The sequence below is a fragment of the Mobula birostris genome, chromosome 5, assembly GCF_030028105.1.
Source record: "Mobula birostris isolate sMobBir1 chromosome 5, sMobBir1.hap1, whole genome shotgun sequence".
NCBI lineage: Eukaryota > Metazoa > Chordata > Chondrichthyes > Myliobatiformes > Myliobatidae > Mobula > Mobula birostris.
In genome coordinates, this window is record NC_092374.1 from 186,662,017 (window position 1) to 186,674,428 (window position 12,412).

The 12,412-nt window shown below is 47.1% G+C and overlaps 1 protein-coding gene across 2 annotated transcripts in view; it reads right to left on the bottom strand.

The window, feature by feature from the left end:
* LOC140198135 (uncharacterized) overlaps nt 1–12,412 on the bottom strand; it is a 198,424-nt gene that overhangs the window by 163,917 nt on the left and 22,095 nt on the right. The window contains exon 1 of one of the 2 annotated variants that reach the window (XM_072259088.1): nt 7,467–7,822. The exons of the other annotated variant lie outside the window; for it this stretch is intronic. Coding sequence (XP_072115189.1) covers nt 7,467–7,737 — 271 coding nt within the window. The 5' untranslated portion in view covers nt 7,738–7,822. Of the gene's footprint in view, nt 1–7,466; nt 7,823–12,412 lie in introns of those variants that run through there. 2 annotated transcript variants of the gene reach the window in all.

Genomic DNA, 12,412 nt, shown 5'->3' on the forward strand with positions numbered 1-12,412 from the left:
ATTGTATCAGCATGAATTAATCAGTCTGATGGCCTGCTAGAAGAAGCTGTCCTGGAGCCTGTTGGTCCTGGCTTTTATGCTGTGGTACTGTTTCCTGGATGGTTGCAGCTGGAACAGTTTGTGGTTGTGATGACTCGGGTCCCCAAAGATCCTTCGGGCCATTTTTACACACCTGTCTCTGTAAATGTCCTGAATACTGGGAAGTTTACATCTACAGATGCGCTGGGCTGTCCGCACCGCTCTCTGCAGAGACCTGAGATTGAGGGAAGTGCAGTTCCCATACCAGGCAGTAATATAGCCAGTCAGAACGCTCTCAATTGTGACCCTGTCGAAAGATTTTAGGATTTGGGGACCATACCAAACTTCCTCGACAGTCTGAGGTGCTTTTTTAACCACACAGCCAGAATGTACAGACCACGTGAGATCCTTGGTGACGTGTAGCTGTTCACCCCCTCAATCCCAGATCCATTCAATAGGGGAGGGGTTGAGTCTTTTTCTTAGACTAAATATATATTGATCTACAAATATATGAATTAGGACTACATTCTGTAGTTTCCATGAGATTTGCTTGTAATATGTCGGTTCCACAGTCTCAGACACATACCTATTCTAGGGTGACTCAGACTTTTGCACAGCACTGTAATGTCAACGAGGAGCAAAGAGTGAGTGTTTAAATCTGGTGGGATTAAAGGATGTTGGAAATGGCGAGGGTAGAGCACCACAGGAAGGGTATGGGACAGATGGCAGAGAAGGCCTGCCAGGGGCAGGGATGGCACAGTTACATAGGTACCCAGCCCTCAGACACCAGTCAAGGGCATTTCATTCCAAACAATTGGTTCACTGATCATTACGGAATATCTCTCAGGGGCTTCCACTCCCTTCCCTCTCCCTGCCCCCACCCCACTCTCAGTCAACAAAAGAGACCCATATCAGAATCAGGTTTATCATCACTCACAAATGCCACAAAATTAGTTTTTGTTTTCTGCAGTAGTACAACAATACATATTACTCCAGGACTGTGCAAAAGTCAAAGGCATTCTCGTGATATAAATATGCCTGAGGCTTTTGCACAGTACTGTACATAAAAATCAAAATGAAACTTCTGGCAATTCCATCATCAAGCACACCGACAGTCCCAGCCAAGCCCTCATCAGGGAGGAGGTACAGGAGCCCAGAGACTTACACCTCGATGTTCGACAACAGTTTCTGAACATTGTTTACCCTCCTCACTGCCTCTGGAAAGCAGCCAGCAAAATCAAAGACTCATCTACCCCAGATACTCTCTCCTCTCCCATTGGGCAGTAGATACAAAAGCCTGAAAGCCAATCCCACTGGGCTCAAGAAAAACCTCTAACCTCATTAATAAGCAAATACTTTGAGGGGCTGGTCAAGGACTACATCTGCAGGATGCTACCACCCACACTGGATCCCCTACAATTCACCCACCGACACAACCAATCGACAGACAACGCAATAGCCACAGCTCTACACACCGTCCTCACACATCTGGAGAAGAAGGATGCTTATGTGAGTATGCTGTTCTTGGACTACAGTTCAGCATTCAACACCATGATTCCCTCCAGGCTCAACAAGAAGCTCACAGACCTCTACCTTCACCCTGCCTTGTGTAGCTGGATCCTGGATTTCCTGTCAGATGGCCAGCAGGTGGTCAGAGTGGGCTCCCTCATCTGTGCCCTTCTGACACTCAACATAGGAGCCCTCAGGGCTGTGTACTAAGCCCCCTTCTTTACTCTCTGGATACCCATGACTATGCCACCACCCACAGCTCCAATCTGCTAACTAAATTTGCTGACGATACCACACTGAATGGCCTAATCTCAAGTAATGATGAGGCAGCCGACAGAGAGGAAGTCATCACCCTGACACAGTGCTGTCAAGAAAAAAACCTCTCCCTCCATGTCACAAAAACAAAGGAGCTGGTTATGGACGGCAGTAGGAATGGAGATAGGCTAACCCATATTGACATCAATGGATCTGGGGTTGAGAGGGTGAACAGCTTTAAGTTTCTTGGCATCCACATCACTGAGGATCTCACGTGGTCTACACATACAGGTTGTGTGGTAAAAAAAAGCACAACAGCAAACACAAGATATTCTGCAGATGCTGGGGTCAAAGCAAGACGCACAACACGCTGGAGGAACTCAGCCGGTCGGGCAGCACCCGTGGAAACAAACAGTCAACGTTTCAGGCCGAGACACTTTGTCAGGACAACAGTGCCTCTTTCACCTCAGACGGTTGAGGAAATTTGGTATGGTCCCCCAAATCCTAAGAAATTTCTATAGGGGCACAATTGAGAGCATCCTGACTGGCTGCATCACTGCCTGGTGTGGGAACTGTACTTCCCTCAGTTGCAGGACTCTGCAGAGAGTGGTGTGGACAGCCCAGTGCATCTGTAGATGTGAACATCCCAGTATTCAGGACATTTATAAAGACAGGTGTGTAAAAAGGGCCCGAGGGATCATTGGAGACCAAGTCACCCCAACCACAAACTTTTCCAGCTACTACCACCCGGGAAACGGTACCGCAGCATTAAAGCCAGGACGAAAAGACAACAGACAATGGGTGCAGGAGTAGGCCATTCGGCCCTTTGAGCCAGCACCACCATTCACTGTGATCTCGGCTGATCATCCACAATCAGTACCCCGTTCCTGCCTTCTTCCCCTATCCCTTGACTCTGCTATCTTTAAGAGCTTTATCTAACTCTTTCTTGAAAGCATCCAGAGAATTGGCCTCCACTGCTTTCTGAGGCAGAGCATTCCACAGATCTACAACTCGCTGGGTGAAAAAGTTTTTCCTCAACTCCGTTCTAAATGGCCTACTCCTTATTTTTAAACTGTGGCCTCTGGTTCTGGACTCCCCCAACATTGGAAACATGTTTCCTGCCTCTAGTGTGTCCAATCCCTTAATAATCTTATATGTTTCAATCAGATCCCCTCTCATCCTTCTAAATTCCAGTGTACACAAGCCCAGTCACTCCAATCTTTCAACATAGTTCCGCCATCCCGGGAATTACCCTCGTGAACCTACGCTGTACTCCCTCAATAGCAAGAATGTCCTTCCTCAAATTTGGAGACCAAAACTGCACACAATATTCCAAGTGTGGTCTCACCAGGGCCTTGTACAACTGCAGAAGGACCTCTTTGCTCCTATACTCAACTCCCTTTGTTATGAAGGCTAACATGCCATTAGCTTTCTTCACTGCCTGCTGTACCTGCATGCTTACTTTCAGTGACTGATGAACAAGGCCACCAAGATCTTGTTGTACTTCCCCTTTTCCTAACTTGACACCATTCATATAGTAATCTGCCTTCCTGTTCTTGCCACCAAAGTGGATAACATCACATTTATCCACATTAAACTGCATCCGCCATGCATCTGCCCACTCACCCAACCTGTCCAAGTCACCTTGCATTCTCATAACATCCTCCTCACATTTCACACTGCCACCCAGCTTTGTGTCATCTGCAAATTTGATGATGTTATTTTTAATCCCTTCATCTAAATCATTAATGTATATTGTAAATAGCTGCGGTCCCAGCACCGAGCCTTGCAGTACCCCACTAGTCACTGCCTGCCATTCTGAAAGGGACCCGTTAATCCCTACTCTTTGTTTTCTGTCTGCCAACCAATTTACAATCCATGTCAGTACCCTACCCCCAATACCATGTGCTCTAACTTTGCCCACTCATCTCCTATGTGGGACGTTATCAAAAGCTTTCTGAAAGTCCAAGTACACTACATCCACCGGCTCTCCCTTGTCCAATTTCATAGTTGCTTCCTCAAAAAATTCCAGAAGATTAGTCAAGCATGATTTCCCCTTTGTAAATCTATGCTGACTCGGACTTATCCTGTTGGTCCCCATCTACATCAACGAAGCTGTAGTAGAGCGTGTATCAAGCTTCAAATTCCTTGGTGTCCACATTTCCGAGGATCTCACCTGGTCCCTAAACTCCTCCATCCTGATCAAAAAGGCGCAACAGCACCTTTATTTCCTGCGGAGCATCAAGAAAGCTCACCTCTACCCCAGGATACTGATGGACTTTTACCGCTGTACCATGGAGAACTTACTCACCAATTGCAACTCAGTGCGGTATGGCAATTGTACCATATTGGACCGCAATGCACTCTAGAGTGTGGTGAAAACGGCCCAGCGGATTATCAGCACCCAATTGCCCACTATTGAGAACATCACAGCACTACAAGACTGTTTTTTGCACACAGACTGGGACATATTCAGAACAGCAGCCTCCTATGATGACCATACAGACATTGAGGAGTATGCGGAGGCAGTAATCAGCTACATAGCCAAATGCACGGAGGATGTCACTGTGATGAAAACCTTCACTGCACGTGGTTATAAAAAGCCATGGATGACAACAGAGGTGCAGTCACTACTGAAGGCCCGTGACACAGCCTACAGATCGGGGACAGGAGTGTGCTTCGCTCAACCAGGTCTGCGCTTTCACTAGGGATCAGGAAAACGAAAAGGGCCTACGCGGGCAAAATACACGGACACTTCTGTGACACAGGGGACACCAGACGGATGTGGCAGGGAATTAAAGCTCTGACAGCCTACAAGATCAGGCAGAAAACTGATAACAGCGACGCCTCTCTACCAGACAGGCTTAACAATTTCTTTGCCCGCTTCGAAGCATCAAACGCTACAGCAAGGGGGAGAGCCAGTCCCTTTTTACCATCTGACCAGCCGGCTCCAATCATTGATCCAGCGCAAACACGGAGGACCCTTGCCAGGGTTAACCCACGAAAAGCGGGAGGTCCCGTCAACATCCCTGGACGTGTGCTCAAGGAATGTGCTGATGTACTAGCAGATGTCCTGACAGACATTTTCAACATCTTCCTTAGTCAAGCCATTGTCCCCAGATGCTTCAAAACCTCCACAATCATCCCTGTAGCAAAGAAATCAGTTGTAGCCTGTCTGAATGATTACTGTCCCGTTGCCCTGGCCCCCATAATGATGAAATGTTTTGAACGGCTTGTCAAGCCTCGTATCACAGCCAGCCTCCCCTCATCGCTGCATCCTCTACAGTTTGCTTATCGTCCAAATCGCTCTACAGAGGATGCAATATCCACCACACTGCACACAGTTCTCTCTCACTTGGACAACAAAGACACTTATGCCAGAATCCTGGACATTGATTTCAGTTCAGCGTTCAATACCATCATCCCGCAGAGACTAGTGGAGAAACTGTCGCTGCTTGGCCTTAACACTGCCATGTGTCGCTGGATTCTGGATTTCTCGACAGAGAGACCACAGTCAGTCAGTGCTGGTAGGAACATCTCTGACTCCATCACACTGAGCACTGTTTCTTCTTCTGCCATCAAGCAAATGTTACAGGAGCATCAAAACTAAAACCACAAGGCTACTAAACAGCTTCCTCCCACAGGTAATCAGACTGCTAAATAGCTGCTCTACCTGACTCTGCTTTGGACACTTTTAACTTGTACCGGACACTTATAACTTGATTTTAACTGACATGTGGCCATTGTGTTTTACTATTTATTGTTATGTTTATTATTTAGTGTTGCGTTTGTTATGTTATGATTGCACTGCTCCTGGGAAAAGCTGTCTCATTCTGCCCTGCAGAGCTGATGTACAGTTAGAATGACAATAAAGTTTTTTGAATCTTGAATCTACCATAAACGCTGTCTGGGCAGGGCGAAAAGCATTATCAAGGATGCTTTTCACCCTAACCATGGACTTTTTACTCTCCTCCCATCCGGTAAGTGCTACAGGAGCCTCCGCTCCCGCACCAGCAGGCACAGGAAGAGCTTCTTCCCTGAGGCTGTGACACTGCTGAACCTCTCATCACAGCGCTAAGCAGTATTGCACCCATATTGTACTGTCTTAGTACTTTTATATTTGTGTGCTGTAGCACTTACTTTTTATTCGCAGTTATTTTGTAAATAACACTATTCTTTGCATTTCTGGTCAGATGCTAACTGCATTTCATTGGCTTTGTATCTGTACTCGGCACAATGATAATAAAGTTGAATCTAATCTAATCTCATCTAATTACTGCTATCCAAATGTGCCGCTATTTCATCTTTTATAATGGACTCCAGCATCTTCCCCACCACTGATGTCAGGCTAACTGGTCTATAATTCCCTGTTTCCTCTCTCCCTCCTTTCTTAAAAAGTGGGATAACATTAGCTACCCTCCAATCCTCAGGAACTGATCCTGAATCTATAGAACAGGCTCCGGGACAGCTTCTTCCACCAGGCTATCAGTCTGATTAATTCATGCTGATACAGTTGTATTTCTATGTTATACTGACTATCCTGTTGTACATACCGTTTATTATGTTACTATAAATTGCACACTTAGACGGAGACGCAACATAAAGATTTTTACTCCTCATATATATGAAGGATGTAAGTAATAAAGTCAATTCAATTTCCCTACTGGTTTGAGATGATTGAAACAAAAACTTCACACCATTTTAAGTTTATTCCTCAGGTAGTTATCTGATTAATTATGAGTTAGCCCCACCTCCATCTATTACCTCAATACTGCACTGTAAAGACTTTGAACCACGTTTTTGAATGCTGTTTACATTGTGAATAGATGCTGATATTTGTGTATTTATACACATTTTCTTCCGTATCCGTACCTTAACTTCTAAATCTATTTTATATAATTCTTTATAGTTATTAAATATTTCATTGCATATCACGCCAGCACACCAACAGCAAGTTCCTAGCAATACACACAAAACAATGGAGGAACTCAGCAGGTCAGGCAGTCTCTGTGGAAATGAATAAACAGTCAACGTTTCGGGCTGACACCCTTCATTAGGACGCGTTTGTGTTCACAGCAAATTCCTAACACAGGTCAATATTTATGGCGATTAGATTTCCTCCGAGATCCTCGAATGGTCCCCTAGTAGGATAAGATGGAGACTTGACCTCATCATGCCCTTTCACCTCACAGTCTGCTTGCACTGAGCTTTCTGGGGTACTGTAACACTTCATACCTCATTCTGTTGTTGTACATATACCTTTGTACCACCTCAATGTACTGATGTCGCGGGAGTTCTGTCTGACATGCAAAAGAAGTTTTACATGTCCCTCCAATTTACCATTACAGTCAGGTTCTGGAGTTGAACTGAAAACCCCGAACACTACCTCTTTCTCTGTCTCAGCTGGCACCAATGTGTTGTATTTATTTGTTCCTGTAAATTGTATATAATTCCAGTCACGTGAACAAATGATCTTTGTCATGTTTGTAATGTACTGTGCTGTTACAAAAGCTAATGGCCGTGTCATTTGCCTCGGACAACAGACTTCAGACTTCAGCTTGCAAAGCTGCAGTTCCCGAAGAGAAAAAGCTGGTTCAGTCAGCAATCTGTTGTGACACCACAGTCTCCGAGCACGGAAATGGAGACTGTGGCTCTCGGATTCACACATGAAGTCATTCCCTTACCTTCGGCACCGATCACACCAAGCTGGAGCAGAAGCGAGAAAAGGTGAACGAGTGAAAATATCCGGAGACTGAGAAGGGACATCGCCCGGGGTTGACGATTCTTGGGTCCGACGCTCAACCGATCCACGCCTCTTCCCGACCGATCGGTGCCGGACCTGCTCTGGGATACTGACCCCGTTCGCTGACGGACAGAGAGCAGAGGAGGGTCCGCACACCGGGTCACGGAGCTTCCCAGCGGGGAGTGGAGGAGACTGATGTGGAGTGAACTCATAACGATGGTGAACAGTAAAGCTGAACACGGCAACGGTCAAAATGTCTGTTAATGATTTTAAGTTTCTGTTTCGCTCGTTTCAGTTTCAATTTCCGGCTTTGTGATCGACGAGGAGGAGGAGCAAGAGTTTGTACGAACAAGTAAACCTTGTTTGTTTTAGGAGTTCCTTTTTTAATTTCATAAATGATCTTTGTTCATAATAAAATAGACACAAAAAGAGAAAAGAAAATATTTACATCCTATTCATCATATGGTCAATATACTCAGCAGTGTTAACTCTTTTAAAAAACAATTGCCGTCCATGTGTTTCTCTCAGATGACACACTATGACATTGTTTGAGGGGCTACCCGAGCCGATTCGGGCCCTGCCTGTCCAGGAGCAGAAAGATCCCAGACTGTGGTCGTTCCCTACCGAGCCTTTGCATTGGCTGCACTGAGCTTCAGTGTGTCCCCAGCACATCCTCACACAGCCTGAGAGTGCCGGCAGCGTTCCTTACAGGCGCCTCACTGTGCTGGAAGAGCAACAGGTCTCAGACACATCTAAGGGAGTCTTTCACCGAATTGATCGAGCAGTACCGGATATCTGTCTCACGCAGACATCCCACCTCTCCCGGAAGTTCCGGGAGTCTCCCGCATATCGAAAGTGGCTCCCTGACGCCCGGAAATTATATACAATATCCTGGAAAATAGATTTTTTTGAGAGGGAGAGGGAGAGCGAGCATCCTGATTGGTCTCTCTTCGTGCTAAGAGTGGTCCCCAACCACCGGGCCGCGAGGAAACAATATGATTTGGCGATATGAAACGATATGAGTCATTTGCACCTTTCCTCGTTCCCTATCACGCACTGTTGAATTTGAACGCACACGAGGTCATTACTCACACATCATCCACGTCAGCGCGGGATAAAGATCAACTCCTGGAGCTTTCAAATGACGGCAAGCTGAAAAGTATGTTTGACATAACATCTCTGCCAGCATTCTGGATCAAAGTCAAGGCTAAGTACCCTGAGATAGCCACGAAAGCACTGAAAACATTGCTTCCATTTCCAACATATCTCTGCGAAGCGGAGTTTTCTGCAATGAATGCAACGAAAACTAAATTGCGGAATAGACTGGACATAAGGAACCCCGTTCGAGTATCGCTGTCTCTCGTCACCCCTCGATGGGACCGTCTTGTTGCAGGAAAACAAGCCCAGAGCTCGCACTGATTCAGTGAGATTGGTGTGTTGCAATGATTTTATATGTTCATACGGGGAAAATATGCACTGTATGTCTAATATCCAAACGTTACTTAAAATGATATGTTGCTATTGACTTATCATCTATATTCCGGTCATGATTAAACCCCACCGCCCCTCCCCCCAGGGTCGGCTGATCCGCAAGAATATCGTCAATATTAAACTGGTCTGCGGAGCAAAAAAGGTTGGGGACCCCTGCTAAGTAGACCTATCAGTTTTCTCTGTGGGCGGGCTTTACAGTCGACCTCAAAAATAATGACAGTGTTGCTCGCTGCACTGTTTGCAACAGTGACGTTTCTATTGCCAATGGTGGGTTGAAATGTAAAAGACATTTTGAGGTGAGCTTAACAGGTGTCATTACAGCATAGCTAACGTTATTTAAACTAGCTGGCTAGCTGCTAAGGAGCTACGCTATTGATGTCCTACGTGATGAGGCCAAACTCCCTGTAGACTTGCTTAAAGTTGTAATAGAGTAAACATGACAATATAATATAAGTACATATTTTAATGTCACATTTGCTGCATATACCCAACTTGGTTTACAGATTAGACAAAATCACTAAACAAAGTATTACATACACCCTTGGAGGTTGACGGGGGTGGGGGGGGATATGGTGTTGCGCGGGGGGGGGGGTGCTACCTCCATGAAATGGTGGTGATAACTCCCTGAAATGAGTTTTTGCAGGGTGGAATGTCTGCTCGCGTGTGTATGTGTCCGGAGAACAGGGCACACCCATCCGCCACAACACCAGTGACGGCTGGAACCTCAGCACATTGACACTCGGTGTCCACAACTTGATGCAGCCACACACAAAGGTGGTCATCAGGATGAAGGCAACGTTTGGTGCAACTTTCTCTGGGGAATTATGCAATGCAACCTGTCAAACTCACTCCATCTTGCATATCCAGATGAACTGGAGAATAGCCCAGGTGTTTACAATGGAAGGGGAGAAACCGTGATCAAAAACTCAGAGATCTCTGTTGCCGATCACTCAGGATTTCATCTGCTGACGCGGGGTGGATCATAATAGAAAGGCTCCCCAAAATGGGTTGGGTAGTTGGGATTTGCATCAGACTGCTCCACACAAACATATGTAGTGCGTCCAAATCAATCGGTGGGAAACAGAGAGCTTCCCCATCAATTCAGGTGTCAGGCATGGGTGCTCACTCTCCCCTGTTTGTGAGCTGTATAGAAACCTTGGCAAACCATCAGGAACAACAAAGGGAGAAGAGAGGTGTTGTTGTCAGGCGATGGAGGTACCCCGGTCTAAACCTCATTCAACATGCATGATGTCACTGTATTGTGCTCAGATCCATGGTCAGTTCACAAACTCACCGGCATCTATGACCATTTGAATCGCCATCATTGGTCAGAGCGAGGTCACTGGACCGATCGAATGTCACAATCACCATCAGGTCTGACGGCCTGAAGGAGCCGGGCATCTTGTTTGGAGTTGCTGAAACATGGCTGGAGCAGATTGGGACGGTAAAACAAAAGGCGATGTTGCGGGAGGCAGCAGCGGCCTCTCCGGACCTGGGGTCACTTTAATTTAATTTTTGTTTAAAACTAGGGCATAATTTTTTAATTGCACATGGACAGCAGAGCAACCGATGTTCATATCTACCATTGCCGGACACTGCTACAGTACAGAAATTGCCCAACAACAAACCTTCATGAGGTATGGTTACCTGCTGGAGAAGCTACGCGACCTTGGCTTGCTTCAGGGACCAGGCCTACGGTCCTCGGAGTCGCCTGATGCCGGTGGCTGGGAGTGGAGACGTCGTAAGCGGTGTGCGAGGAAGCAGAAGCGTGGCAAGTGGGCAGGGGTCCGAGCTAGACTAAAAAAAAACCCTAGCCGGCCGGCTCTCCCGTCCATTCTGCTCTCCAATGTCTGCTGCCCGGACAATAAATTGGACTACATCCGACTCCAGTGGACTACTCGGCGGGAGTTCAGAGTCTGCTGTGCTTTTGATTTCACGGAAACATGGCTTAGCATCAGAGTTCCAGACGCTGCCATTCAGCTAGACGGGCTCGCCTTGTTTCAGGCCGACAGAGATGCAGCTCTGTGCGGTAAGGCTCGCGGTGGTGGCTTGTGTGTTTACATCAACAGGGAATGGTGCAAGAACTCTGTGCTGGTTTTAGTTGCTGCTCGTCGCTAGTGTTAGATGCAGACCATTTTATTTACCATGGGAATTCACCACTGTCCTTATAGTCGGTGTGTACATTCCCCCCAGCGCTAATGCTAAGGAGGCGAACTGTGAACTGTATGGAGCTATTAGTGAACTGCAGAACGCACACCCTGACGGTCTGTTTATTGTCACCGGAGATTTTAACCACGGGAATCTCAAGTCAGTGCTCCCCAAATTCCATCAGCATGTGGACTTTGCAACGAGAGGGGCAAACACATTGGACCTTGTTTACACAAACATTCCCAATGCGTACCAGGCAGAGCCCTGCCCCCACCTCAGTTACTCAGTTATGCTAATCCCAGCATACAGACCGCTCGTCAGACGCTCCAGACCAATTCAGAAGCAGGTGAAAACCAGGCCAGCAGGAGCCATCTCTGCTCTTCAAGACTGCTTTGAGCACACTGACTAGCACATGTTCAGGGAGGCTGAAACTGATGGCGACTCCACCAACTTAGAGGAGTACACGGCATCAGTGACTAGCTACATCAGCAAGTGCATTGATGACGTCATGGTGTCCGAGACCATCACTACACGCACTAACCGGAAGCCATGGATGACCGCGGAGATGCGTGCTCTGCTGAGGACCCGTGACTCCACCTTCACAGCAGGCGAAAAGGCAGCCCTAACAACAGTGAGGGCCAATCTGTCTCGGGCCATCAGAGAGGCAAAGCGTGCAGACGCCTAGCGAACCCACAGCCACTTCCAGGACAGCGGCAATATGCAGCGCATGTGGGAGGGCATTCAGGACATCACCAAGGACAAGACAACACCACCTGCCTGTGCTGGTGATGCCTCCCTCCTAGATGCGTTGAACAACTTCTATGCTCGGATCGAGGCGGAAAATAACGTGGTGGCGAGGAAGACCACTTCTCCTTGCAATGACCAGGTGCTGTGTCTTACCGTGACCGATGTGAGGAACACTCTATGCAGGGTCAACCCATGGAAGGCTGCTGGACCAGACAATATTCCTGGCAGAGTGCTCAGAGGTTGTGCAGACCAGCTGGCAGATGTTCTCACTGACATCTTCAACATCTCCCTGAGAAGCGCCGTCGTTCCAACGTGTTTCAAGGTCACCATCGTCCCCGTACCGAAGAAGTCTTCAGTGTCCTGTCACAATGACTACTGTCCCATTGCTTTCACATCCATCATCATGAAGTGTTTCAAGAGGCTTGTTGTGAGGCACATCAAGACCCTGCTGCCCCCCTCACTGGATCCCCTGCAGTTCGTGTATCTTCCCAACCACTCAAT